Source organism: Carica papaya, chromosome 7 (assembly GCF_054855325.1).
Source record: "Carica papaya isolate Zhongbai chromosome 7, ASM5485532v1, whole genome shotgun sequence".
Lineage (NCBI taxonomy): Eukaryota > Viridiplantae > Streptophyta > Magnoliopsida > Brassicales > Caricaceae > Carica > Carica papaya.
In genome coordinates this window covers 13,542,083-13,568,997 of record NC_142315.1, presented here as the reverse complement: position 1 = coordinate 13,568,997, position 26,915 = coordinate 13,542,083, and the positions used below count along the sequence as shown (strand labels likewise).

At 36.0% G+C, this 26,915-nt stretch overlaps 2 protein-coding genes across 6 annotated transcripts in view; both read left to right on the top strand.

Moving 5' to 3' along the window:
• Window positions 1-23,571: 23,571 nt before the first annotated feature.
• On the top strand, window positions 23,572-25,437 carry LOC110817726 (nuclease). The gene has a single exon (XM_022046384.2). It carries the CDS (start codon window positions 23,686-23,688, stop codon window positions 25,264-25,266), a length of 1,581 nt encoding a protein of 526 aa, XP_021902076.1. The 5' UTR covers window positions 23,572-23,685; the 3' UTR covers window positions 25,267-25,437.
• A 145-nt stretch (window positions 25,438-25,582) lies between these two features.
• LOC110817725 (AGC (cAMP-dependent, cGMP-dependent and protein kinase C) kinase family protein) overlaps window positions 25,583-26,915 on the top strand; it is a 50,355-nt gene continuing 49,022 nt past the window's right edge. For all 5 annotated transcript variants that reach the window (XR_015813727.1, XR_015813726.1, XM_022046381.2 and 2 more), the window contains exon 1: window positions 25,583-26,536. Coding sequence is in view for 3 of the 5 variants with exons in the window: in XM_022046381.2 (XP_021902073.1) it covers window positions 26,346-26,536 (191 nt within the window). In the remaining 2 variants the exon portion in view is untranslated. The remainder of the gene's footprint in view (window positions 26,537-26,915) is intronic.

Below are 26,915 nucleotides of genomic sequence, written 5' to 3'. Positions count from 1 at the left end.
CTAATCGGGATCTGGATCTTGGTCTTCTTGATCTGAATAGTTAATAAAAGGGTGAGCTACACGAGCCCAATAAGAATATTACACTAATCACTGATACGAAAAATCAAAGGTTGATAAAAGTCAGAAAATAATTAATGGAGTACTTGCTTTAAGTAAATATATTTAACTTTAAAACTTTTTATTCAATACTTACCGTTACGATTTTTTTTCCAAAATTAACTTATGAAGATAATTAACCAAATGACATTTCAATTTCATGCATAGGATCAACAATCCTTCTTTTTTAACCTACTTACTGAGACTCTTGGGGGTTTATAGGAATATCCCTCTACTCGTGGGCCCAGTATCAAAATTGACAATTAACTTAACCGTCCTCATACCTCGTCTGGTAATGGGCGCCCAAAAACACCATCACCTTGATACCTTGACCGGTATGACAGTAAACCATATCTCCCAAACCCCTTCTAGTATGGGACTTCTCAGCCCCATCCGACTGAGGTAATGTCCACGGTATGGTTCCCTTTGTACCAAATCCGTCCACCCTTTTCCAAGATATCCAATAAGCTTTTATTTATTTAGATTCTCATCATCCAAACAACTACCAATGCATACAAACATCTCATTTCATTTTCATTGATCAATTTAAACGATATTTAAGCAAGCGATATAGTTTATCATCACCAATAACCGAGTAATCAGATAACTAAATAAACAATGCAGGAGGAACCAAATAAACCAGATAATCGAGAATACCATAAAAACTATCAATTTAAACATGCACGATATAATAGTAAGTAATTTAGACAGTACAAAAAAATAAACAGGAAAAGTATGACAAATGTGAACTAACCGGTTCTAACTCCACTAATGACCTGTAATATTTTTAGAGTTTTTCTAATTAGAGTTTTTCTAATTTTTTATAAAAAATACAATTATCGATTATTAATTCTCAATTTACCCTAACAGAGATAGGGTGAGGGATCCTTACTTGGATCAATATTTTCGAAACGCCGTACTATCTATTAAGCCTCCTAATAGATCTTGAATTTCTTAAATTTTTTCTACGGGAATCAAAATACTTGTCACGTACCTAAAAATACTCAAAAAATCTAAAATCGGTGTTGAAAACTTTTTCTGACCGATTTTAGGATTTTGGCACTGCGCCGGCTCCGCCGCCCACAGTGGCAGTTTACCACGACCTGACCGGTTTTGGCTGATTTTACACATATCCCTATAGAAAAATACATTAAGGGTCCTCGGTTGGCCAGAAAATCAAAATAAACCAAACCTACCAATGGGGGGGTCTCGGGTACGGCGGCTCTGCCGGTTCTCCTTCGCGGCTAGGGTTTCCCCTTCGGTTAATCTGTACAGAAAAGAATGGTGAACACAATAGTCAGAAAATTATGTGAAACAGAAAACGGGAAGGAGCTCATTAGAGGGGTTTTAGGGTTTCAACCATAGCGGCTCCGCCGGGCTTTACCTGCAGTTTTTGGCTCATCCGCCATCTCTTTTGCTCCGATATGGCTATAGAAAAACTCGAAATCGAATTTCGAAAGGGTAAGGGAGAATTTTACCTTTTTTGGCAGTCGGTGATGGCTCTGGTGCGGCGGTGCCTGGGGGTCGGTCTCTTTTTCTGGTGGCTGATCCTTCTTCTCCGGTAAGGGCAGGTGCGGCTAGGGTTAGGATTCCCTTGCTATGCGATGTTTATATACTTATCTCGCGTCGATCTGGGCTGTCCATTTGCGTCGACGTGGAGCGAGGAGAGCCGTCCGATCATTCCTTATTTAGGCCTATTGCATGGGCGAATTTGGGTCATTTATCGCGATTGATCTCGTCCATCTGATTGTGCTTAAGGAAAGAATGCATCTTAGCCGTTCACGTGTGTGCGAGATTGAATCTGGGCCGTCGGAGTGCTGGGCACGCGAATCGCCCGTATGGCCTCCCATCTGGCGCCAATGTCAATGTGTTTTGCCATGCGGTGTGTTCTGGTTTGTCGTGGCTACTGATTGGATCATCACACGTGATCAAATTTTTCTTTTTATATTTTGACTCGGTATTTCTAATTTTTCTATCAAAAACATCATCCGAACTCAAAATTTCACTATTTTTCTCCAAAATTATTTTTAATTTCGTTCGTAACATATTTTTCTCAAATAATTTAATAAAATAAAATTAAAATAATATTTTTAATTATTTTTATGAATATAAAAATTAATTCCATGCTAAATTTAAAGCCCGGGTATTATAGAATTTTAATAAGAATGTGGCATAAAATCTCAAGAAGTAGATCTTTTGTGAAATAGAAAAGAAGCCTACCAACTTGAATGGTAAGCCGCTATCACCTCTTTACCTTTTAGAGAGAAAATCCAAGTTCTAGCCTTGTAAAATGTTGTTTCATTTTGTCAAACTGAATTTTTTTTTTTTTTTTTGGGAACCAACCACTATATTGATCAAACTGATGCATATATATATATATATTAATTTCTTACATACAATTATAACAAAGCAAAATTATATTCATAATACTTAAAAGTCTTGATTTATGATGTAATGATTGAGTTATGCTGACTTCAACACCTAATGCGTCAATGATAAACATACATATAAAGAGGTGGGTCAAAGTCAACCACAATTATCTAATGGTGTAGAGTCAAAGATAACGATGCATGTGTGATTCATGGTGTCCATGTTGGAAAATCTTAAACAACATGAACACATAATTAATGTTATTGTCAATAACCTCAAAAGGATATTACTGTCTCACACAAGTACTGAGAAATTAAATTTCTGCATAAAATTTGTATTTAAAATTATTTAAATTGATATTCAATTATGTATAAAATTATTAAATTTTATTTAAATAAATAAAAAATTTAATAGTAGTTTCTGACATGCTAATCTTATAAGCATCTATATTTCTTCATTTTAAACATGATCTTTTGAATAATTAAATGAATTAAAATTTTACGATAACATAAATTTTAATATTTTAAAAAGTAAAAACACCTAATTCCTTCTCTCAAGTAAACACCTAAACTAATGTTTGAATTGTTGTAGCTAAAGTGCAAATTTCCAGAATTTCAAGTAGATCAAATCCAAATAAATTAGTATGAATTCTTTAAAATCCAATGTTAAATAAGTGAGAATTATTAAAAATTATAAATTTATCTTTGGAAGATTTTTTTATCATCGAACTAATGTTTTAAATTTTTCAGAGATAATTTAATTTTAGATTTATAATGTATTATAATAATTCTAAAATAAATTTAAACGATATGATAATAATTTACTGAATATTATAATAACAATAGTTTTGAAAAGTAACATTTAAAATACAAATGCATTTTGATATATATATATATATATATAGATAGATATGTATATACATAATACATACACAGATTTCTTAATGGAATGAGAAGTTTTTGAAACTCATCCTGGCGAATATTATCGTATGGCATCAACCAAATAACGCCAAGGTCGAGTAATCGCGACAAACTTAAATAATTCGGTTGACTTGCTAGAACAAACAATAATGATTGGTTTAATAATAATTATTTTATGGAAAATTTATTTTATTTAATCTCTAATTAGTGTAAATAAAATTAAAGGTTTGTATACATGTCATCATCAAATAATTAAAACACATAATTCGTTTATACATCTTTTCTTTTTTTCATTTATTGAAATATACAATTTTTGAATTTACAAAATAGATTATAACAAATCTCCAATAGAAATAATTATAAATATATTCCTTAAATATAAGTAGCGTAAGATAATTAAATATACTTTTTATTTATTATCAATTCATATATTCTTTATTCTATATCAATTAAAATAGCATTAGTTATAATATACGAAAAATTTAAAAAAAAAAATACATATAATATATATTAGTAATTGTGAATTTAAATATTTTTAACAAAAAATAAAAATATGATGTAAATTGAAGTATTATTAATTAAAATAATTTATTTTAATAATTATTAAGCATGTAATAAATAATATATTATACAAAATATATATTAATTAAAATAATTGAGTTGGTACACATAGATACTTTAAATTAAATATATGCAAATTCACTGAATCTAAATTTATAGTAATTAAGTGTATTAATCAAACCTAAATGTAATATACGATATATATGGAATAAATTTATTAAATTACTAGACATAAATAATTAAATTAGTTATATATTGTGAATAAATATTGTGATCATTATATTAATTAATATTACTTTAAATAAATAAATTTAAAAATAATTAATTATGCAAAGAATGTCTTTTTGATGGTGTAACTTGACGTGGTAAGATTTATCCTAAACTTTATATATATATATATATATAATGATGTTGTTAATTATTTTCTATTATAAAGTTAAATTAAGTAAATATTTTAATTTTTCAAATTTTCTTTATTCTAATTAATAAGATAAATACATCTCTTATATTTTTAAGCACCCTTTTTTACCCCTCATATTTCTTAGTTAATGCTCTGGCAAATGTAGTATAAAATACATGTTAGAATTAATAGATCAGTGGCTCCTTACACCACCATTTCTCAGTGGGGAAAAGCAGCGGCTTCTTAATTTTCTTTTTTTTTTTTTTTTCTATATTTTGTTCGTGATGCTTGTGATTTTTATTAGTTTAGTCACATGTAAAATCTGAAATTAATAGTTTTTTTTTTTATCAAAAATAAAATTATATAAGATAGTTGTTGCGTCCAATTTAAATTTACTATAAAAATTAATTCTTAAATCACACACAATCACAAAAAAATAAAAGTAAAATAAGAACAACACAAAATTTAATATAGTTCGACGAGTGTGCATATATATCCACGGATAAGATCAGGAAGAAATTTTTTCACTATAATAATTGGAGAATACATTATCAATAGATTTGTAAACTAATATATAGAGAGAAACTATGAGAGTTTTCCTCCCACAAAACTATCCAATATATACATAAAATATTTTTACAGGATAAATACAAAATATCTCCTATTGTTTAATTTATTTTGATGTAATTAAAATTAATTGTATAAATATAATTTTTTATTTTTTGAATTTTTTATTTAATGTAAAAATAAAGAAAAATAGGTGGAGGATAAAATTGAAAATAATTTTGAAAAAAATGGGTGAAAATTTAGGTTTTATGGGTGTTTTTGAAAGAAAAATCAGAAACTAATGGTCAAAACGTAATTTAAAAAAATTGTACTACGTAGGACACCCAGTCAGCAGCCCCGACGAACCGGAGCGCGCTGCGTGGCAAGGCACGCTGACGCGATGCCACGCGGGAGGCCATACTGGTGATTCGCTTACCCGCGATCGGACGATCCGAATTGGTTCCCGCGCGCATAGATGGTCCGGATCCGTTCTCCCTTTAAAATGTGAATGGACGGTCCAAATCAAATCGCGATTAATGGTTCAGATTCACTTCCTATTTAAACGCGATTGGACGGTCCAGATCAAACGCGATGGACGGTTCAGATTAAAAGGAGATGGATATAAATAACCCTCTTTACACCAAACCCTAACCCTAGCCGCCAGATCCCCCCGCCGGAGAAGAAGAGCTAGTCGCCGGGAAGGGAGTCAACTGCCGCATGCCGCCGCACCGAAGTCACTTCCAACCGCCAAAAAGGGTAAAATTTTTCTCATTCGCTTAAAATTTAATTTTGAACACCTCCATAGCTAAATCAAAACAAAAGGACCGGCAGATGAGCTGGAAACCGCGGGCAAAGCCCGGTGCCGCCGCCGCAGGAAAAAGCAAAAACCACATTCGATGAGACCCTTCCCGATTCCCATTTTGTGTAATTTTTTCACCATTATAATCACCATTTCTTTCTCTATAAGTTGACCGAAGCAAAACACCCAACCGCAAATGTGAGCCAGCGGAAAACTTTGCCGTCGATAAACTTCGGTTTTTTGACTTTTTTCAGCTAATCGAGACCCTTTAACGTATTTTCTCGTAGGGATGGGTACAAAACTGATTGAAAATGGCTAACCCAAAGCAAACTGCTGCCGCAGGTGGCAATGTCGTCGCCGGAGCACGGTGGAGCTGTCGTGCCGGAATTTTAGAATTGGGCAAAAAGTGTTTCTAAGACTGATTTTGGATTTTTTAAAATATTTCTAAGTACTTAAAATATATTTTAATCCCTGAAAAAAAATTTAAGAAACCCCGGGGACCGTCAGTAGGCGCAACTAAAAGTTTAGCATCTCAGATATCAATTTACATAACAATCTCTCACCTTATTCCCTATTATGGAATTAAAGTTTAATTAACAATAATACGATATTTAATCTAGTTTGGAAAATATCCATAATTAATTACAGGTCACTAATGGAGTTGGAACTGGTTATTTATTACTGCTTGTCGTGCTTAACTAATTGGTTGATTTTACAATTTTCGAATGCATGATAATTCACTGGAATTAGTATGATTATGCGATTGTGTTTCTTTGATGCATGTATTGCTTGTTTTATGTAATTACAATTAAATTGGTAAACTGAAAATTAAAGGTAAACAGAGAATTATTTAATTAAGTAAATAGATGAATGGTAACCTTACTGGATATCTTGAGAGATGGTGGACAGACCGAGTATATAGAGAACCTTACCATGAACTTCGCGTCATACTGGACGGGGTATCGAGGATTAGTATTTTGGCGCTCATACCGGACGTGGTATAGGGACGACCCACTTCACCCTCATGCCGGACGGGGTACTGATGAATGGTATTTTGGTACTTACACCAGACGGGATATGGGAATGGCTCGTTAATTAGAAATGTGAAAAAGGATTCACGCATAGTGGAGACATCCCTATAGACCTTCATGGATACCAGTGGGCTGATAAAAGAGAAAGTTGTTGCCGACTGATTGCATATGAGATTATGATATTGTTTATATTATTGACTCTATAGGTTGGTTTTAGAAATCTCGCTACGGTAAGTATGCGGTAAATAATTTTATTTATGATAAATGAATTTACTTAAATTAAGAGGTCTATTAGTTATTTTCATGATTTTTACCAACCTTCATTTCTGTGTTGGTGAGTAGCGTGATATTCTTATTAGGATAGTGTAGCTCACTCTTTCATTAACTATTTTAGATCAAGATCCAAAGCCCGATCCACAAGAGGGTTGCGAGTAGGATGCTCAATTGTTTATTTTTTATTTATTTCTTTAATTTTCGTTATCTAATTTAAAATGGTCATTCTCATAACCCTATTAGGTAATCTGAATTATTTTGTAAAGAGTATAAACCCTAACTATTTATTTCACTTCTGCATTCAATTCATAATTTATTTCATTTCAAGTTCACGGGCCGTTACACCTATAATAAATATAAAATATCCCTCAAAATATCGATAAGATATCTGCAAATTTAAGCCACATCAACAAATCTTTTCCTTGACCAAATTCCTTATATCATCAAAGTAATTGATCGTCTCGTCACACCATCTTGCTAACATGTCCTCACAGAAGCACTACTAAGTATTATATACTCCAACTAACTCTAGATCATGCCCAAGATTACTATTTGATTCCCGCACGAAGTGATATTTGTCATCAAATTCTTCACATATAGTACTAATCTCTGTATCTGTGGCCAAACTCCCTAGTTCCTACAAATCAATTATCTTTGCAACTGATAAGGCATATGCAACTAGATTTTCGTACCTCTATAGTAGTCTAATTTGTCTTCTCTTCCTGCATGTTACAATACTAAATGGTTGTTATTGATCAAGTGCACAATCACCTTCTTGCTTAAGACCTTGCATTTCATTCCCTAGATCATTAAATTGAACTTCTAGCTCTATTTATTCTTTGACATCGTGATCTAATTCTACTATCGTCTTCTCCTTCTAACTATCTACTGAAACATATTCATTAAATATCATATCTCTACTGATAATCAACTCTGGAGATTTGATGCAACATCTGGACCCAAAAATTGGCCCGAGATAATTTTACGAATTATGAAATATATGTGATTAAAAAAATTTATTTTATTTTAATTTGATTGAAATTTTGAGAAAAAATGAATTAGGGACGAATTAAAAATAATTTTGGGAAGAAGGGGTAAAATTTTGAGTTTTGGGGGGTGTTTTTGAAAGAAAAATTAAAAATAAGACGTCAAAGTGCAAATAGAAAAAGTTCAGCCATGTAAAATCGCCAAATCAGCAGCCTCGACTAATTGGAGCGTGCCGTGTGGCAACGCGGAGACGTTGGTGCCATGCAAGAGGCCACGCTGGCAATCTGCGTGCCCCACGATTGGACGACCCAGGATCGATCTCGAGCGCGTGGATGACTTGGATCCATTTCCACCTTAGGAGCGATCGGACGGTTGAGATTAATCGCGACGAATGACCCAGACTCTTTTTCTCCTTAAATGCAATCGAATGGATGAGATCGATCACGATCAACGCGAAATAGTTATAAATATTTTGCATCACACAAAAACCTAAACCTTAGCCGTCAGCCCCCGCCGGATAAGAAGAACCAGACACTAGAGAAGGAGGCTGACCGCCAACTGTTGCCACGCTGGAGTCACCGTCGACCACCAAAAAAGGTTAAATTTTTCTTTACCCACTTAGAAATTGATTCTAGAGGTCCCCCCACTGGTAGGTTCGATTTTTTTTGAGATTTTTCGGCCAACCGAGGCTCGTAACGTGTCTTTCTGTAGGAATATGACTAAAACCAATAAAAATCAACCAAAACCGACCAAAAATTGGCTAGACCGAGGAAAACCGCCTTCGTGGACGACAGAGCCAACACCAGAACACGGCGGTGCCACCATGCCGGAACCCTAAAAATTTGCCGAAATGAATTTTGGACACCGATTTTGAATTTTTGGAGCATTTTTAGGTGTGTGACGAATATTTTGAATTTTACAGGAAAAATTTAAGAAACCCGGTACTCGTTATAGTAGACAGCTCGATATATTAAAACGCCGATCTGGGTAAGGATTTTTCACCATATTCTTCGTTACGGTAAATTGAGGGTTAATGATGTAAAATTTTATGTTTTGTAAAAATTTGAAAAATTCTAAAAATAATTACAGGTCACTAATAGAGTCGAAACTGGTTAGTTTACAATTCTTTTAATTTCTTATTTATTTTCCTGTACTGTCCTACTTTCTTGATTTTCGTATTGTACATATTCTTAATTTATAGCTTTAATAGTTTTATCGACTTATCTCATTATTTTAGTTATATACCGTCAGTATGAATGTAGTTTAATTGATATGTGAATGTGATATGAGATATTGGTATGCATTGTTGGTTCTTTATTGATAAAAATTTGTATGTGAAAGACTTATTGAGTACCCAGGAAAAAGGCAGATGGACCTGGTATATAGAAACCCTACCGTGAACGTTACCTCAGTCAGATGGGGCTAAGAAGTCTCTTTCTAGAAAAGGTTTAAAAGATATGACTCACCCTCATACCGGATGGGGTATTGAGGCGATAGAATGTTTGGCGCCTATTACCAGATGGGGTATGGGGACGACCAGTTAGTTGTTAAAATTTGTTATTGGGTTCATGAGTAGGGGAGACACCTCTCTGGACCCCCTGGGGTACCAATAAGCAGGTAAGAAAGGAAAATTATTGTTTCTTGTTCTCTTATGTATGAAAGTGAAGAGTGATATAGATATTGGTCTTTATAGGTTGTTTTGGAAAATTCGTTATGGTAATTTTAGAATAAACAGTTTTCTTTATATTAAATGAATTTACTCAAATTAAGTACTCCATCAGTTATTTTATGATTTTTACCAATCTTAAATTTTTTGTATCTACAATTAGCGTGATATTCTTACTGGGCCAGTGTAGCTCACCCTTTCATTAACTGTTTTATATCAAGAGGATCAAGATCCAAATTCCGATCAACAAGAGGGTTGAAAGTAGTTCAATATGCATACTCCCTTCAAGTGCTAGTGAATATTGTCCTAGGATGTTTGGTTATTCATTTTTCGTTTCACTTCTTTAATTTTCGTTTATCTGTTAGAAGAGACATTCCTGTAATTCTATTGGACATTTTAAATTATTGTATAAGGAATGTAAACTCTAACTCTATTAATCGCTTTCGTATTAAATTTATGAATTTATTTTCCTTCGAGTTTCGGGTCCTTACAGTTGGTATCAGAGCTGCGTTTCTCGAAACCATTCCTTGTACAAGACTTTAAAAAAAATACCAAATACAAACTATCACTCAACTTTTTCTTGTGAAATGAAGGTACAAGAAAATGAAGAGAGGAAGACCCCCCACTAAATCGAGTAGCCCGGGATGGCTTACTTCGAGAGAATTTTGACTGACTCTTTGAGATACTGGAGAGACTCATCTCTGCCCAACAAGCCCGGAAAGAAAGGAGGGAGCTTCCTGAACCTCCTTTGTTATTACAATTTGAGCCACCCTTGCAACAGGAAGAACCGAAGCCATCCTGGTACAACCCTGCTCCTCCGTCGTACCATTCGGCACCACCATAGTACAATCCGGTGCTCACTCTATATAACCAGGTGCCGCTCGGGGCCACCCAGCCCCTCTCTAGCACATTCTAGTCCCTCTTCGACGGGATCTGGCTCCACCCATGATGGACTAAAGCTACATTGAGAGGTATAAGAGACTAAACTCATCTATCTTTGTAGAGGCATCCTTCTTTGAATAGGCTGAGTATTGGTTAGCAGAGATAGAGAAGGTCTTTGCAACTTTTAGAGTGGTTCCCGAATAGAATATTGTACTTACCACCTACATGTCCATAGGTGAAGCAGGTCGATGGTGACAGTTGGAGCATGCCACCCTACCCATCCCAGTCACCCAGAAAATTTTTTTAATAAACCTTTAAATGCAGACTATCTCTCAGAGCGCTTTCAGTATTTGAAGAAAATAGAATTTGCACACTTAGTTCAGGGTGATACGACTGAGTCAGAGTATGCCCGAAAGTTCCTAAATTTGGGCCAGCATTCCCTAGAGAGCATTATGGATGAAGGTAGAAAAGCAAAAAGGTTCAAGTGAGGCCTCCGTCTCGAGATCAAACAGCAGCTGTACATGTTTGACCCCAACACTTACTCAGCTGTTCTGGCCGAAACACAGTTAGTAGGTAAGAATCATCACATCTTCCCTCTGATTTCACATTGCAAACCAGCGCCAGAATCGTCACATCTTCCCTCTGATTTCACATTGCAAACCAGCGCCTGTTGTACCGATTCAGCATAACGAGAGGCTTAGGCTAGTGACTCAAGATCCGACAATAGGATGCGATAGGACTTGTCACTATTATGGTAAGGATCATTGGGACCAACCATACTATCGTCACAACAACACTTGCCACATATGCAGGAGAACCCAACACTACGCGAGAGAGGGCCGCGAAATCAGAGTCAGGTTAGACCTCTAATTCAGGACAAAAGACATTTTCAAGACAACTTTCAAAATCGGGTACGGACACTATGAATTCCTAGTTATGTCATTTGGGTTAACCAATGCACTAGTCATCTTTATAGACCTGATGAATAAAGTTTTCAAACAATTGCTAGACCAGTCGTCATCGTATTCATTACTGATATCCTGGTCTATTCAGAGAGTAGAGAAGAATACGCCCATCACCTGACTCAAGTTCTATAAGCTCTCAAGGAAAAGAAGCGGTATACAAAACTAAGGAAGTTTGGTTTCTGGCTTGAGCAGACTACCTTTCTAGTACATATAATATCAAAAGAGGGAGTGTTAGTGAATCCTGAGAAGGTTGAGGCAGCATTTGATTAGAAAAATTAACTTTGGTTAAAGAGATCCGTAGCTTCCTAGGAATGGCAGATTTGTGGAAGGATTTTCTAGCGTAGCTGCTCTGGGTGACTTGCAAAGAAAAACTTCAAATTTGAGTGGAACGAGTATTGCAAAAGGAGCTTTACAAAACTAGAGAAGCGGTTGACTATTGCACCTATATTGGCTTTACCGAGTTGGACAGATGGATACACAATGTATAGTGATGCCTCCTACCTAGAGTTGGGTTGTGTTCTGATACAATATGAGAAAGTTATAGCCTATGGGTCCAAGCAATTGAAGAATCATGAGAAGAATTACCTTACCTACGATTGGAACTTACTGCCATTATTCATATCTTGAAGACCTGGTGTCACTAGTTATATAGAGAGACTTTTAAAATTTACGCAGATCTTAAGAGCTTAAAACATATATTCACTTAGAATGATCTCAACATGCGTTAGAAGTGTTGGATAGAGCTCCTCAAGGATTATGATTGTAATATTTTGGCAGGACAATGTAGTAGCTGACGCGCTCAGCAGAAAAAGTGTAGGTATATTATCTCACATTATGGTTTCTGAATGTAGGGTAATAGGGATCACACAACAGATACGACTTCAGAACTTAAAGAGAGTTGCATGCTTGGCTCACCTGACTGTCTAACCCGAATTGATCCAGAGAATAAGAGAAGTCTAATTAACCAATTCCACCATAGCCACCCTCAAGAAAAACGCAGAATAGGGAGTACATCCAGAATTTTGAGTCTCTGCCGATGAATTGCTTAGGTTTCAGGATAGGGTGTGTGTTCCAAATAACAGTGAACTAAAAAATGACATCATGACAGAGGTTCACAACTCCAAGTTCGTCATACATCCTAAAAGTACAAAAATGTATCAAAGTATGCGACCTTGATTTTGATGGAGCGAGATGAAGAGAGAGGTACCCGACTTTATTTCCAAATGTCTAGTATGCCAATAGGTTAAGGCAGAACATCAATACCTAGGCGAGTTACTTTAGCCATTACCGATTTCAAAATAAAAATAGGAACATATCACAATGGATTAGAACAGGGTTGCCTAAGCACACTCAGGACATGATGTCATTTGGGTAATTGTCGATTGGCTCATTAAGTTTTCTCACTTCTTGGCTATCAAGATGACCGATCCCTTAGATAAGCTAGTAAGAATGTATATCCGAGACATAGTCAGGTTACATGGGGTTCCAGTGTCAGTAATATTTGACAGAGACCCCAGGTTCACTTTTCGATTTTGGACTAATTTTTAGCAAGTCATGGGAACAAAACTGTCCCTTAGTATGCATTCTACTCTCAAACTAATAGATAATCTGAGAGAACGATTCGCACACTAGAGGATATATTCTGAGCTTGTGTTCTAGACTTCAGAGACCATTAGCATGGCTCCGTACGAGACATTGTATGATCGTCCATGCAAATTACCGATCTGTTGGGAAGAGTGGGTGATAAAAAATTATTCGACCCAGATCTTGTGGAGGAGACTACAACCAAGATAGTTAAGTCAGAAAAAATATTCAGACAGTTCAGAGTAGGTAAAAAAGTTATGCGGACTCCGGATGAGAGATTTGGAATTTTAGAAAGGTGATCGAGTGTTTTAAAAAATAAGTTTTATTGATGTGGATTGAATTTGGGGATATTTTATCTATATTATGAAGGATATTTTATATTTATCCTAAGATATTTGTATTTATTTTATGGGGATATTTTGTATTTATTTTTGAAGATATTTTATGCATATCCTGAAGAGTTTTATGAGAAGAAAACTTTAATAATTTTTTTATATATTAGCCTATAAATCTATTGGTAATATCATCTCAAATTATCATTGTAGAAAAGTTTCTTTTTGGCTTTACCCATTGATCTAGGCACACTTTCAAGCTATGTTAATTATTGTGTTATTCTCATTCTACTTTTACTTTATTGTGATTGTGTGCGATTTGGAAATTAATTTCTTAAATAAGTGGTATTAGAGCTCAAGTTTAAGAGAAAGTCATATTAGAGAGAGAGATAGAGAAAGAAGATCAGGTCAGTGAAGTGGCAGCGGTGATCTACTCCGACTGTGCAATTTAGTACCAGACGAAGCTAGTAAAAGGCACGGTGGTGGGGAACAGACCAGCTGCGCGGTGCGAGGACAATAGATCTGCACAATTTGAAGAGGCACAACTGCATAAAGCAAGATTATAAGAGGCTGCAACCGTGTGAAGCTAGAAGACCAAAGATCACGCAAGCCAAAGAAAAAGAACTAGCAAGCGACGCAATGGTAGAAGACTAAATTTGCTAGTGTTCGGCATTGCAGCTAAGAAAGAGACGTTAGATATGTGAAAACGATGTTCGTGCACTCGAAACCAAAGGGCAGGAAGATAAGTTACCTACAATCAAACTAAATGACCCACAATGACTGGTTCGTGCGATTTCACGGATCCGTAAAATTTTTTGGCCTGATTTGACAAGATCTGTGCCGAATTTAAGTGTGCATCGTGTTCTGTAACAATTGTTGATCAGTTTGCGGCGACACGTGGTGGTTCTAGTGGCAGTGTGTGAGGTGACGTGTAGTGGTCCAGTGACATAGTGTGTTTCAGTGCGTGGTGGCACGTACAGAGGTACATGGGATTCTGGTAGTAATATACGGTGATTTTTTTTTTTGTGCAATAGTGTTGACACTAGGTGGAGTGCGTTTACTCCACGGACCAAAAACACCTTGATCTCAAACTCACTATATTCAAAAAATTAAAATTTAATTCTATAAAATAAACTCTCCTATTGAAATCACAGTCGGCTAAGCGAAAGATTATCCAAGTAACTAGAAAAATAAAAAGAATAAAGAAATACACCACGGACATACCTGATAAGTCGACTCTGATTTCTCGCTCAATGAAGCAGTTTAAAGCTCCTAACTTGAAGATACCTGAAGAACTTGAAAATTAGCTGAGCTAATTTAAACAAAAACTTCTTTATTGATATTCTGAATTATGTGTTTACAACCTATATGTAAAGGCTTTTATATAGATTTTTTTTAGGTTAATTCTGTTAGAATGCAAATACTTGAATATAATCCAAATTCTAGTTGAATATAATTTTATCCTAATCCTAAGATTAAAATACAATTAAAATAATTAATAAATAATAACTTAGTCTAATCTTAATATTATAATAATAAATATTTAATCTTAAGGACAAAACAAAAAAAGTAAATTATATTTAAAATAATATTAAATAATGTAGTAAATAAATTCATTCTTTTCCATGTGTTGAATTTTGAGGTTGAGTTGTTGCAGAATACTTATAGAAATTATCTCATAAAAATCATATATAAAAAAACAAAGACTCCCTGCTGAAGAAAACTCCCATTTGCCACATGTCTGACATGTGCAAGAAGGGATTCCTGCACGCCCCACCCACACGGGCAATTTTCCTACGACTTGGGTGTGTCACGTGTGCAGGCGGGCATGCGCGCACCCTGTGTGCGGGCCTCCTACGCATGCAGCATGTGTTGCGCGTAACCTGGCGCATTTGTCTTATGTGCGCAAGCTGCACCCAAACTATCCTGAGCATGCGGGTCGCTCATCTCGCATGCGTGCGTGTCTGTTTCGGGCTCGAGCTAGGTCTCTCGCGCATATACAGTTCCTGCCCAACATGTATGGCTTTTGGGCTTTTTTCTTCTCAGATTGCTCCAAAAGCCTTACTCTTGTCTTTACCTCTTGGTTCAGTCGAAATGAAGGCCCATTGCGTCGATTTAACTTAAGGCCTTCGATGAACCATCTCACACGGTCCAAGCTTCTACGAATAAAGATAGTTCATCAGCAATTTTGGAGAGTATAACTCTTCTAAATTTCTTTCATGCAATTGAAATTGAAATTTCTTTAGCAATATCTTGTAGAACATTATCAATCACACTAATCAAGATCACACGTAAGGCTCTCTTTAGCAAATCTACCTTATTCGACTCTCTCATACCCTCAGAGAACTTTTTTTTTAATTGCCTTCCACAAACTTTGTATACTAAAGACAATTTCATTCTAATTTTTCACAAACTGAAACTTGTACTACCTTCAAACTTCTCACTTTGTAAAAACCATCTCGAATCTCGAGACTGTGCACTAAAAAACAAATAGAGAAAAATAGCATTATTAGAAACAGATAACCACTCACAAGAAAACACTTTATGTGACATCAAGAAGACTTGAAATCAGACTGCAAGATTTTGGCCATGCTTCACATGGTAACCCACATGGTGTAGGTGTACACCCAATATCAAGAAGAAGACGCGACCTAGGAAACAAGCCTGCATCTAAGAAGCGAAAACCAGCCCGCCTAGACGAGATGGTATGTAAACAACATCTTAATGAATTTAATTTCATCATTATAGACTTAAATAATATAGATATCAAAATGATAATGAGGATCATACATTAATTTTATTGTGTTCACTATCATCTTTTTATAAGACTTTTTTTTTATATTCTATTGTATAAGAAGATTAATATTTCATTAGATGATGTTTATAATGCACTAAAATCAAATGAGTTGAAAAAGAACTTTACAAAGTATGGAATAGAATGAGAGGGTTTAGTGAGTAGCAAAAAAGCATAGACAAAGACCATATCAAAATATAAAGTTAAGAATACAAACAATTTTAAGTGCGAAGAGCATGATCACTTTAAGAGAGATTGTCTTAAGCTAGAAAAGGATAGAAGCATGAGACTTCAGCTAATATTACCAACAGGAATAATTCTGATGATAGTGATAATAGTATCACTAGGGAAGTCTTATCTGTGAGCACATATCATAAAACGAATTTTTGAATTATTGATTCTGGCTCTATATTCTACATATGTATGCACAAACATTGGTTTGCTACATATAAGCAGATGAGTGGTATAATGTATATGAGTAGTAATAGTTCATTATCTATATATGGGCTTTGTAATATCAAGATAAGAATGTTTGATGGTATAGCTAAAATTATTGAGTGTTGACACGTTCCACAGATCAAGAGGAATTTGATTTCTTTTTTCTATATTGATATCCCAAGGTTATGTATATCATGTAAAGAATAGTCGCCTCGATGTGTGTAAAGGCTCTATGGTACTCACAAAAGATAGTTTAGATCAGACAAAATTGTGGCATCTACGTTTGGGTTATATGAGTGACAAAGGATTATTTGCTTTGATAATGCAAAATTTGTTTAATAAATATAAAGAGAAAGTCATGAACTTTTGTGAACACTGTGTGTTTGGCAAGCAAACCAGGATGAGGTTCAATAAAAAGGTGGTATGCAAGACTATAAGTAATTTAGATTATATTCATTATAACTTATGGGGTCCATATAAACCTTGTAATAACCCGTACCCCGCAAGGTCAGTTGTCACTCATCTAAATACTATCGTTCATAATGCCATCTATAAGAGGGATTGATAATACCAATTTGATTCATGAATATTATTCCAAGTGTACCTATTTTGTGTATCATTAATCAAGTAAACACATATATATATGCTTCATATCTCTACAAAGTTGTATCCGCAATAAATAATATAAGGAAACCCTTTAACAAAAGCAGGGATCAAAAGTACAAGTATTTCCTCTTACACACAATGATATCGATCTTATCTTATAACTAACTCTCAATATTCGACCTATGTAATGACGAGAAAAATTCTCTATAAGTGCTTAAGTTTGGTGGCATGTCTCTTGTTCCTCCAACTTTTGTTTTCTATTTTACCTACTCTAAAATTATACGACATAATGAGCTACATCGCCTAGTAAGTAGAATACGCACATCACACAAAACGATTAGAGAAAAATATATTACAACTAAATGTGGTGGTACAACCCAGTGTCCATTTAATCTCCTTGTTAATTTTGTCTTTGTAAAACAAAAATTTGTTATCATTTCACTGGGATTTCCAACCCCTCTAATATGTTTCATAAACACTCTTCTATACCCTCCAGCCCCATTTCACTTTGTTTCAAAGTTTTGTTTAGCTTTTATAAATTTCCTCTAACCCATCTACTTATGACCCCAAACACTCCCTCTGTTATCCCCAAGTCTCCTTGCTCAATCTTGTCTAATTTCTATTCAATACTCTAACTTTAATGTCCCCATCCCTTTTTACCAAAAAAACCATATTTGTTAACTCCTTACACTCCCTGTAACACATCAATAATCATATACCCACTGGGTCTCTCACTAAATCTCTTTCTATGTTCCATGTTCTATCAATAAAATCTCCATAATAAACCAGTCAAAACAACAATCCCATTAGACCAAAATAAAGCATATAGCCATAAACACACACACATTCACAATTTCCATATACATAACTATTATTCAGCCAGTTTTTCTTTCTGGGGCATCAACCCCTCGACCCATAATTTGGGCCTGCAAGTAGCATAAATTCTCGATCCCTCAATAGAGCACGACATTCAACTATATTTGCCAAAATTTTTGACCAAAGATTCGGCCACTCACATACACAACGAATCTCAACCCCTCTACCCATAAATTGGGCTTACAAGTAGCACAAATTCTTGCTCCCTCACTGGAGCATGACCTGCAGCCATATTTACCAAAATTTTCAACCAGAGATTTGGCCACTCACACACACAACGGGCATCAATGCCTCAACTCATAAATTAAGCCTACAAACAACATAAATTCTCGCTCCTTCACTAGAGCACGACATTTAACCATATTTACTAGAATTTTCAACTGAAAATCTAGCCACTCAGACACACAATGGACATTAACCCCTCGACCCATAAATTGGGCCTATAAGCATCATAATTTCTCTTTTTCTCGCTTGAGTACAACATTAAGCCATATTTACCAAAAAAATTTACCAGAGATCCAGACACTCACACATATAACGGGCATCAACCCCTCGACCCATAAATTGGTCTTGCAAGCAACATAAACTCTCGCTCCCTCATTGGAGCACGACATTTAGTCATATTTGCCAAGATTTTTCACCTGAGATCTGGCCACTCATACACACACAATGTTTTCTTTTTTTTTTTGTAATGTAATTTACCTGTTAGGATTTTTTTTCTTTCTGCCTCTTAGTCTTTCCTACAATCATCTTATTTTAATCTTTTTCCTATCTATAAATCCATGCTAAAATAAAATATACATTATAGCTGTTGATTTTTACACTCCATGAATTGCTTAGGCCTTATTTCTAACCATTCTTCATATACCCTAAATTTGACAGTTTATTTCCCTCATCCTTGTATTATATCACCCCTCTTTACTTCTACTCTTAACTCATATCTAATTACCTCACCTAAGAGCCAATTTCACTCCTGAATCTTACTACTATATTCAAATTATCCCTTAATCACCATGTCTTCCCATTTCCTAATAATAAAGCTTACATCCTATACTGTTTTCTAATCAATAATAGCGTATTATATTTTCTAATTTACCATGACAAGAATGTAGTATATAATTTTTAATCCGAGTTGTGAGGAGCAGATTGGATTTACGTTAGTGGTTGTAGGGATGATATTGGATCTTATGACGGTCTCTCTTTTCCTTAAGCTACGATTACATATATCAAAACATGCTTGTCACAAACACTCAATCGGAAGGGCGATTTTGTTTTAACTTTTAGATTTATGAATGAGCAAAAGAAGGAACTTATCAATAAGCTTACGTCTCTTCACGTCGAAGCTCATACGCCGAAGTGACTTTCTGCTTTTGGCCTTTTGCTGCACCTCTTCCTTAGTCTCTTGAATCCTACTTCTTATTTCTCTTCATCTATCACTTACACTAGGCATACCACATGATGCTTTTTGGTTGTGCCGTAAATCGGGCCCTCCTCTTCCGTGCACACCGATCTTCTTCTTCTTTTTATTCCTTCACCACCACCTCTCTTCTTCCCTTTTATCATGGTCTCTATTCCCCTTGCTTCACCCCTCTTTTTCTCTAGGGTTTCTTCTGCCTGAATAGGTAGAGGAATGAAGCTTAAATATGGCTTTCCAGCACTATCCGATCTCTAGGACGAATCTAGGCCATCTATTCCCTTGTTTATTTTTAAATTTCTAATTTTTCTTCTCTTTTAAAATCTTTACAACCCAGCCCCTATTATATTTCCATATTGCCTCTCTTATTTAAAAATATTTCTCCTTTTGTCCTATTTCCCTTCCTCTTTTATTTTTTATTGGGATGTTATAGAGTTCCCCTCAAGAGTGGTGTCTCATATTTTATAACATTGATTGATGATTACTCTTGGAAGATTTGGTGTATAAAGACTCATATCTATATCACTCTTCACTTTCACACATAAGAGAACAAGAAACAATAACTTTCCTTCTTTACCTGCTTAATAGTACCAAGGGGGTCCATAGGAGTGTCTCCCTTACTCGTGAACTCAATAACCAATTTTAACAATTAATAGGTCATCTCATACCCTATTTGATAATGGACACTAAATATTCTATCGCCTCGATACTCCGTCCGATATTAGGGTGAATCATATCTTCTAAACTATTCCCGGTAAGGAATTTCTCAGCTTCGTTCGATTGAGGTAATGTTCACGGTAGAGTTCCCTATGTACCAGCCCCATCCACCTTTTTCTTGGGTACCCAGTTAGTTTTTCACATATAAATTTTCATCAATAAACAATTAACAACACCTACCAATATCTCATATCATATTAATAGATCAATTGAACTACATTTATGCTGATGGTATATAAACAAAATAACTAGATAAGTCGATAAAACTATTGAAGCTATAAATTAAGAACATGTACTACACGAAAATCAAGCAAGTAGGACAATACAGGAAAATAAATAGGAAATTAAGATAATTGTGAACTAACTAGTTCTGCCTCTATTAGTGACCTGTAATTATTTTTAGAATTTTTCAAGTTTTCACAAAACATGAAATTATACATCATTAAGCTTCAATTTATCATAACAGAGAATATGGTGAGGGATTCTTACTCGGATCAGTATTTTGAGATGTCGAGCTGTCTACTACACCTCCTAACGGCTACCAGGTTCCCTGAAGTTTTCATGTAGAATTCAAAACACTCGTCACACACCTAAAAATACTCTAAAAATCCAAAATCAGTATCCAAAACTCATTATGGGAAATTTTTGGGGTTCCAGCATAACGGCACTTCCATGCTTCGGCACCGGCTCTGTCGTCCACGATGGTGGTTTACCTCGGTCTAGTTAATTTTTGGCTTGTTTTAGCATATTTTGACTAATTTTGGCTGTATTCCTATAGAAAAACACATTAGGGGTCTCGGTAGATAGAAAATCCCAAAGAAAACCGAACTTACTAGCGGGGGGACCTCCGAGTGTAGCGGCTCTGCCAGTCCTCCTTCACAGTTGAGATTCTATCTTCGGCTACCCGACATAGAAAAGGATGATGAGCACAATGATAAAAAAATTACGTAAAACGAGAATCGAAAAGGGGCTCATCGGAGGAATTTTGGAATTTTAGCCGTTGCAGCTCTGCCGAGCTTTACTCGTATTTTTTGGCTTACCCGTCATTCCTCTTGCTCCGATTTAGTTACAGGGGTACTCAAAATCGAATTTCGACCGGGTGGAGAAAATTTTACCTTTTTTGGCAGTCGACGATGGCTCCAACAACGGGACGGTCGGCGGTTGGCCTTCTTCTCTAACATCTGGTTCTTCTTCTCTAGCAGGAACTGGCGGTTAGGGTTTAGGTTTCTGTGTGGTGCGAAGTATTTATAAGCATTTTACGTTGATCTAGGCCGTCCATTATGATCGATCTCATCCGTCCGATTGAGCCTAAGGAGGAAACGAATATGGACCATTCATCGCGATTAATCTCAAAAGTCTGATCGCGTCTAAAGTGAAAACGGATCAAGACCGTCCACACGCACGGGATCGATCCTGGGCAGTCCGATCGCGGGGCACGTAGATCATCAGCATGGCCTCCCGCGTGGCACCGATGTCAGCGTGCCTAGCCATGCAGCACGCTCACGTTTGTCGAGGCTACTGATTAGGCAGTCCTACATAGTCGAACTTTCTCTATCTGCACTTTGATCCCCCTATTTTTAATTTTTCTTTCAAAAATACTTTCTGAAATTAAATTTTCACCCTTTCTTCCCAAAGTTATTTTCAATTTCGTCCATAATTTATTTTTCTCAAAATTTCAATCAAATTAAAATAAAATAAATTTTTTTAATTATATATATATTCCATAATCGGTAAAATTATCCCGGGCCAATTTTCGGGCCCGGGTGTTACAACTCTCCCCTCTTAAAAGAAATTTGATCTCTTCAATTTATTATTTTTTTTCTAGTCAAACAGTTGGGGATACTAGGCCTTGAAGCTTAATTCCAGTTCCCAAGTGACATATTCCTGCGTATGATTTGCCATAGAACTTGATGAATTGAATTTCTCGGTTGCGTAGTACTCTATTCTTTTGGTCCATAATGCCTACGGGTACCTCCTCATATGATATATCACTTTGGAGCAAAAGAGACTCGTGAGATAAGATGTGTGAAGGGTCTGTATTGTACTTGCGTAGCATAGATACATAGAGCACATTATGAATCCTGAATAGCTCTGGAGGTAGTGCTAGTCTGTAAGCAATCGTACTAATTCAATCTAAGATCTCAAATGATCCGATGAATCGAGAATTTAATTTTTTCTTCTTGTCAAATCTACTGATTCTTTTGAAAGGAGTGAGCTTAATTTATTTTTAATTATTTAATATGTAAATTAGAGTTTAAACATTTAAGATATAATTAGGTAAATCTTATTTACATTTTTAATTCTATATATTTTTATTTATTAATATAGTATTATAAAATACACCATTTAAATTAATTTAAAAAAGCTATTATTTTTATTTAAATTTCTATCATATTTATATTTTATTTTATGAAAACAAAATTTAAATTAAATTAACATAAATATCTTAAAAATTAATAGTGATTAGATTCATTTCTTATATATAAAGACGTTTTCACACTATTATAGTTAAGTTTAGGACAAATTACTAAATTAGTTTTTAAAATTTATGATTTGTTATAATTTAATTCTTAATGCTTTTTTTTTTTTTTTACAAATTGGTCTTCGCAATTATTTAAAAGTATAATTTTCATCTAATTTTGCACAGCAGGATGGCTATGCGCGTGCATACGCGTACACATCAGCGTGCAGAAGGCGGGTGCAAGAAAAGTAGAAAATTGATTATAGTAAGAAATTATTAGGAAGTAAATTATAATAATTATTAAAAATTTTAAGAATTAATTTCATTTAAAAAAAAAAAAATTATTATAGACAAAAACTAAAAAGATTAATAATCGAATGCCACCCAAATAAGTGCCTTAGAAAAGTTGTCTTAAAATTTAAGAAAATAAAACTGGAGATAAATGAAATTCAATCACGTGGGTAAGAACGTATAAGAATAATAAATAATTTTGGTGAAGGCAGCAATAGAAGAAATGTATATATATATTGAAATATGAAGTTTGAAAAGGAAAATATAAAAACATTTTATTTTTGCTCTTTTACCCTTCCCCCTTCCGGAGCATTTTTACCCAACTGAACGAAGCTTCTTTGTACCCGACCCACGGAATTCTCTTACAAATCTTGCGAAAACCCCCTAACCGCGTAAAATAATATCTAATTTTTATTTTTATTCCAAAAAAAGTCAAGTCACCGTCAAAGCCCCTCTCTACGTACCGCGTTCACACGCGCACACGTTTGCTTAACCCCTCTGACCTCCTTCCCTTTATCCCTTCTTCTTCTCTTCTAATTCGCATATATAAAAACACCACCACCTCTGCTTTCATCTCCAATTTGAAATCTCTCGTGTTCACATTTTAATTTCTTTCAACCATTAACGCTTTTCAAACCACCCTCTACTATTTTTTTTTTTTTTTTTTTTTAATTTCATGGAAATATCTCCGTTCCCATTTCTCAATCAAGAAGACGAGTGTTCCCATTTCTCCTCCTGGTTCCAGGATATGGATAACTTGAGTAGTTTTGAAATCGGGAACAACAACAACGACAACTCTAAGAAGCGGCAGAGGAAGGAGGAAGAAGATGGTGAAAAGAGATTCACCACCAAGGAACCGATAAACAATAACGGATTTGGAGATATACTTGCTTCTCTGCTGTTGTTGGATGAGGAGGCGAAGCAGGAGCAGGAACGCTGGACCATTGCTTCAGAGCAAGATAAGGCCCTTTTTGAGGCTAATCACAATCAGAAGGTGAAAGCGATGGATGATTACTATGGCCAACTGCAAGGTCATTACTCTGAATTGGATGAATTGGATCACGTGCGAACCAAACGTGCTCGCAAATCAGCCTCTGTTGCGGCTGCTGCTGCCAGTGCCCCTGCACCTATTGAGAATGCGGGTTCTCAAAAACAAGGGCAGCAGTCGGGTAGCGGGCCAAGTGGGTCGGGTCATCAGAGGCGGCTGTGGGTCAAAGAGAGGTCTACGGATTGGTGGGATCGGTTTAATCAGCCCGATTTTCCGGACGAGGAGTTCCGTCGGGAGTTCCGCATGAGCAGGGCAACGTTCGACATGATTTGCGAGGAATTGGACCCGGTGGTGATGAAGAAAAACACGATGCTTCGAGACGCGATCCCGGTTCGCCAACGCGTCGCGGTGTGCATTTGGAGGCTGGCCACTGGTGAGCCGCTTCGACTAGTGTCGAAACGGTTCGGATTGGGGATTTCAACATGTCACAAGCTGGTGCTAGAGGTATGTTCAGCTATACGCACCCTTTTAATGCCCAAGTTCTTGCAGTGGCCCGACGATAACAAGTTGCAGATGATCAAAGAGGAATTCAAGTCCATGTCTGGAATACCTAACGTGGGTGGATCGATGTATACGACCCATGTGCCAATCATTGCGCCGAAGATCAGCGTAGCTGCTTATTTCAACAAGAGGCACACTGAAAGGAACCAGAAGACATCTTATTCCATTACCGTTCAAGGAGTTGTGGATCCCAGAGGAATCTTCACGGACGCGTGCATTGGTTGGCCTGGCTCCATGAATGACGATCAAGTACTGGAGAAATCTGCTCTGTACCAAAGAGCCAGTAGGGGTCTGTTGAAGGATGTTTGGATTGTTGGCAACTCTGGTTTCCCATTGATGGACTGGGTTCTGGTCCCATATACTCATCAGAACCTGACATGGACCCAACACGCTTTCAACGAGAAGATTGGGGAGATTCAAAAAGTTGCTAAAGACGCATTTGCTAGACTCAAAGGCAGGTGGGCTTGCTTGCAAAAGAGAACTGAGGTGAAGCTACAGGATTTACCAGTTGTGCTCGGTGCTTGCTGCGTTCTGCACAACATTTGCGAGATGAGAAACGAGGAGATGGACCCAGCTCTCAGGTTCGAGCTTTTCGATGATGAGGTAGTGCCTGACAACAATCTCAGATCTGTGGGTTCAATACAGGCCAGGGATCATCTTGCTCACAATCTCTTACACCATGGTCTTGCAGGCACTAGTTTCCTATAGGATCTTCTTCTAGCATACAGGTCCTCTACTAATGGGTTTCAGTTTTTGTCATTCTTTTGGCTGTAGTTGCCTCTCATAGAATAAAATATTATCAACTTTCTTTATGGGTTCTCTGTAAAATATTTTTGGCCCTTTGTTTAACTAATAGAAAATGCTTTAGTTGTTGTTTAAGTAGTTGTCGCGTTATTATCATAGGGTTTCTACTGAAATGGTATTGGTTTCAGCATGGATGATCTACTTCTAATCTTAGTACAGGTGAAAACCAATACTTTAATACCTTCAGGGTCCAGCTCTGAAAAACGAAAATAAGAAGAAAAGAAAAGAAAAGAAAAGAAAATGATCATTCACCATGTTTTTCTGCTTATACATACACTATTGTCAAGTCAGCAACAATGAAAGATTTGTCCATCTTGTCTTGTGGGTAATTCTGTCGTACACTGCATTGAAGTCGTTGAGCTGACAATGGTGTGTATTTTATGCCCTTCTGACTTTAATCAACCCTTCTCGCCATTGATTGGGGAGAAAGCTTCATTACAATCACACCGTTTAAATCGTCTGTAATTAAGCATTTAATAAATTGAACGGAACCAAAACGACGACGTTTTAAATTCGTCTTGAAAAATCGTCACAGTCAGACCTCAATGGTGTTAGATCTCATGGGTGACGTTTGTGTATGAGTCCCATCATCTGACTCCGTTGATCAGGCCAATCTTCAAGATTCCAGCGGGTCCCACGTAAACGCCCATCTCGAAACTATCAACCGTTGATCTTTATCCTCACACTACTACTGGTTCACGCGATTTACATCTGAGGTGTTCTGCGTGCAGTCCCAGGTGTTCAAAAGTGCAACCTCTTGGGCCCGCAGCAGACACATCTTCCCGCTTGTCAGATAGACACGTGTCGAAATTTGAAATAGAGAGATGAGAGAGAGCGCTTTATTTGTTTTATTCAGGTATCGTTGAGGTTCCTGCCTCGTTGTCACCATCATCAAAATTCACAAACCAGAGAGAGAAAGATAAAGGGCGTTTTTGGAGCTTTTTACGAAGAGAAAAGTATTCTTCTAGAAAGACAAGAGAGCTATGGAGAACAATTCTTGTAAGGTTGTGGAAGAGAAGGAGGGTGAGGAGGAGGAGGTGGGGCCGATCGCCGTGGATGAGGAGGAAGGGCAGGTAGGGTCTAGCCTGACCATGGAAAGGGTGGCTGCAGCCAAACAGTTCATCGAGAGCCACTACAAAGCTCACATGAAGCATATCCAAGAACGCAAGGAAAGGTGCTGTATTTAGTACCTACATGCATATGCAATATATGTATGCAATATAAGATTGGATTGTTGAATTTCCGTTTGTTATTTTCCATTTTGTCTTTTTGGACAAGATCTCATTTGAATTTTCCTACGGCTTTTTTGATTTGCATTGCACTCACTTGCAGATGAATTGATGTTCTTACCTTTATTGTCAGATTATATTATTTCAGGGGAATATGGGGAATCTGATGTATGTATAGGCTATAACTCTTTTTTTTTTTTTTGAAAAAAAAAATTATTTGTGTTTATTCCGATTATAGGGATGATTGTCTTTTAGGCTTTTTGTTGTTCTGCGATGTCAGAACTTTGATCACTTTACCTTTTAACAATTTTGATCGATTAAAGG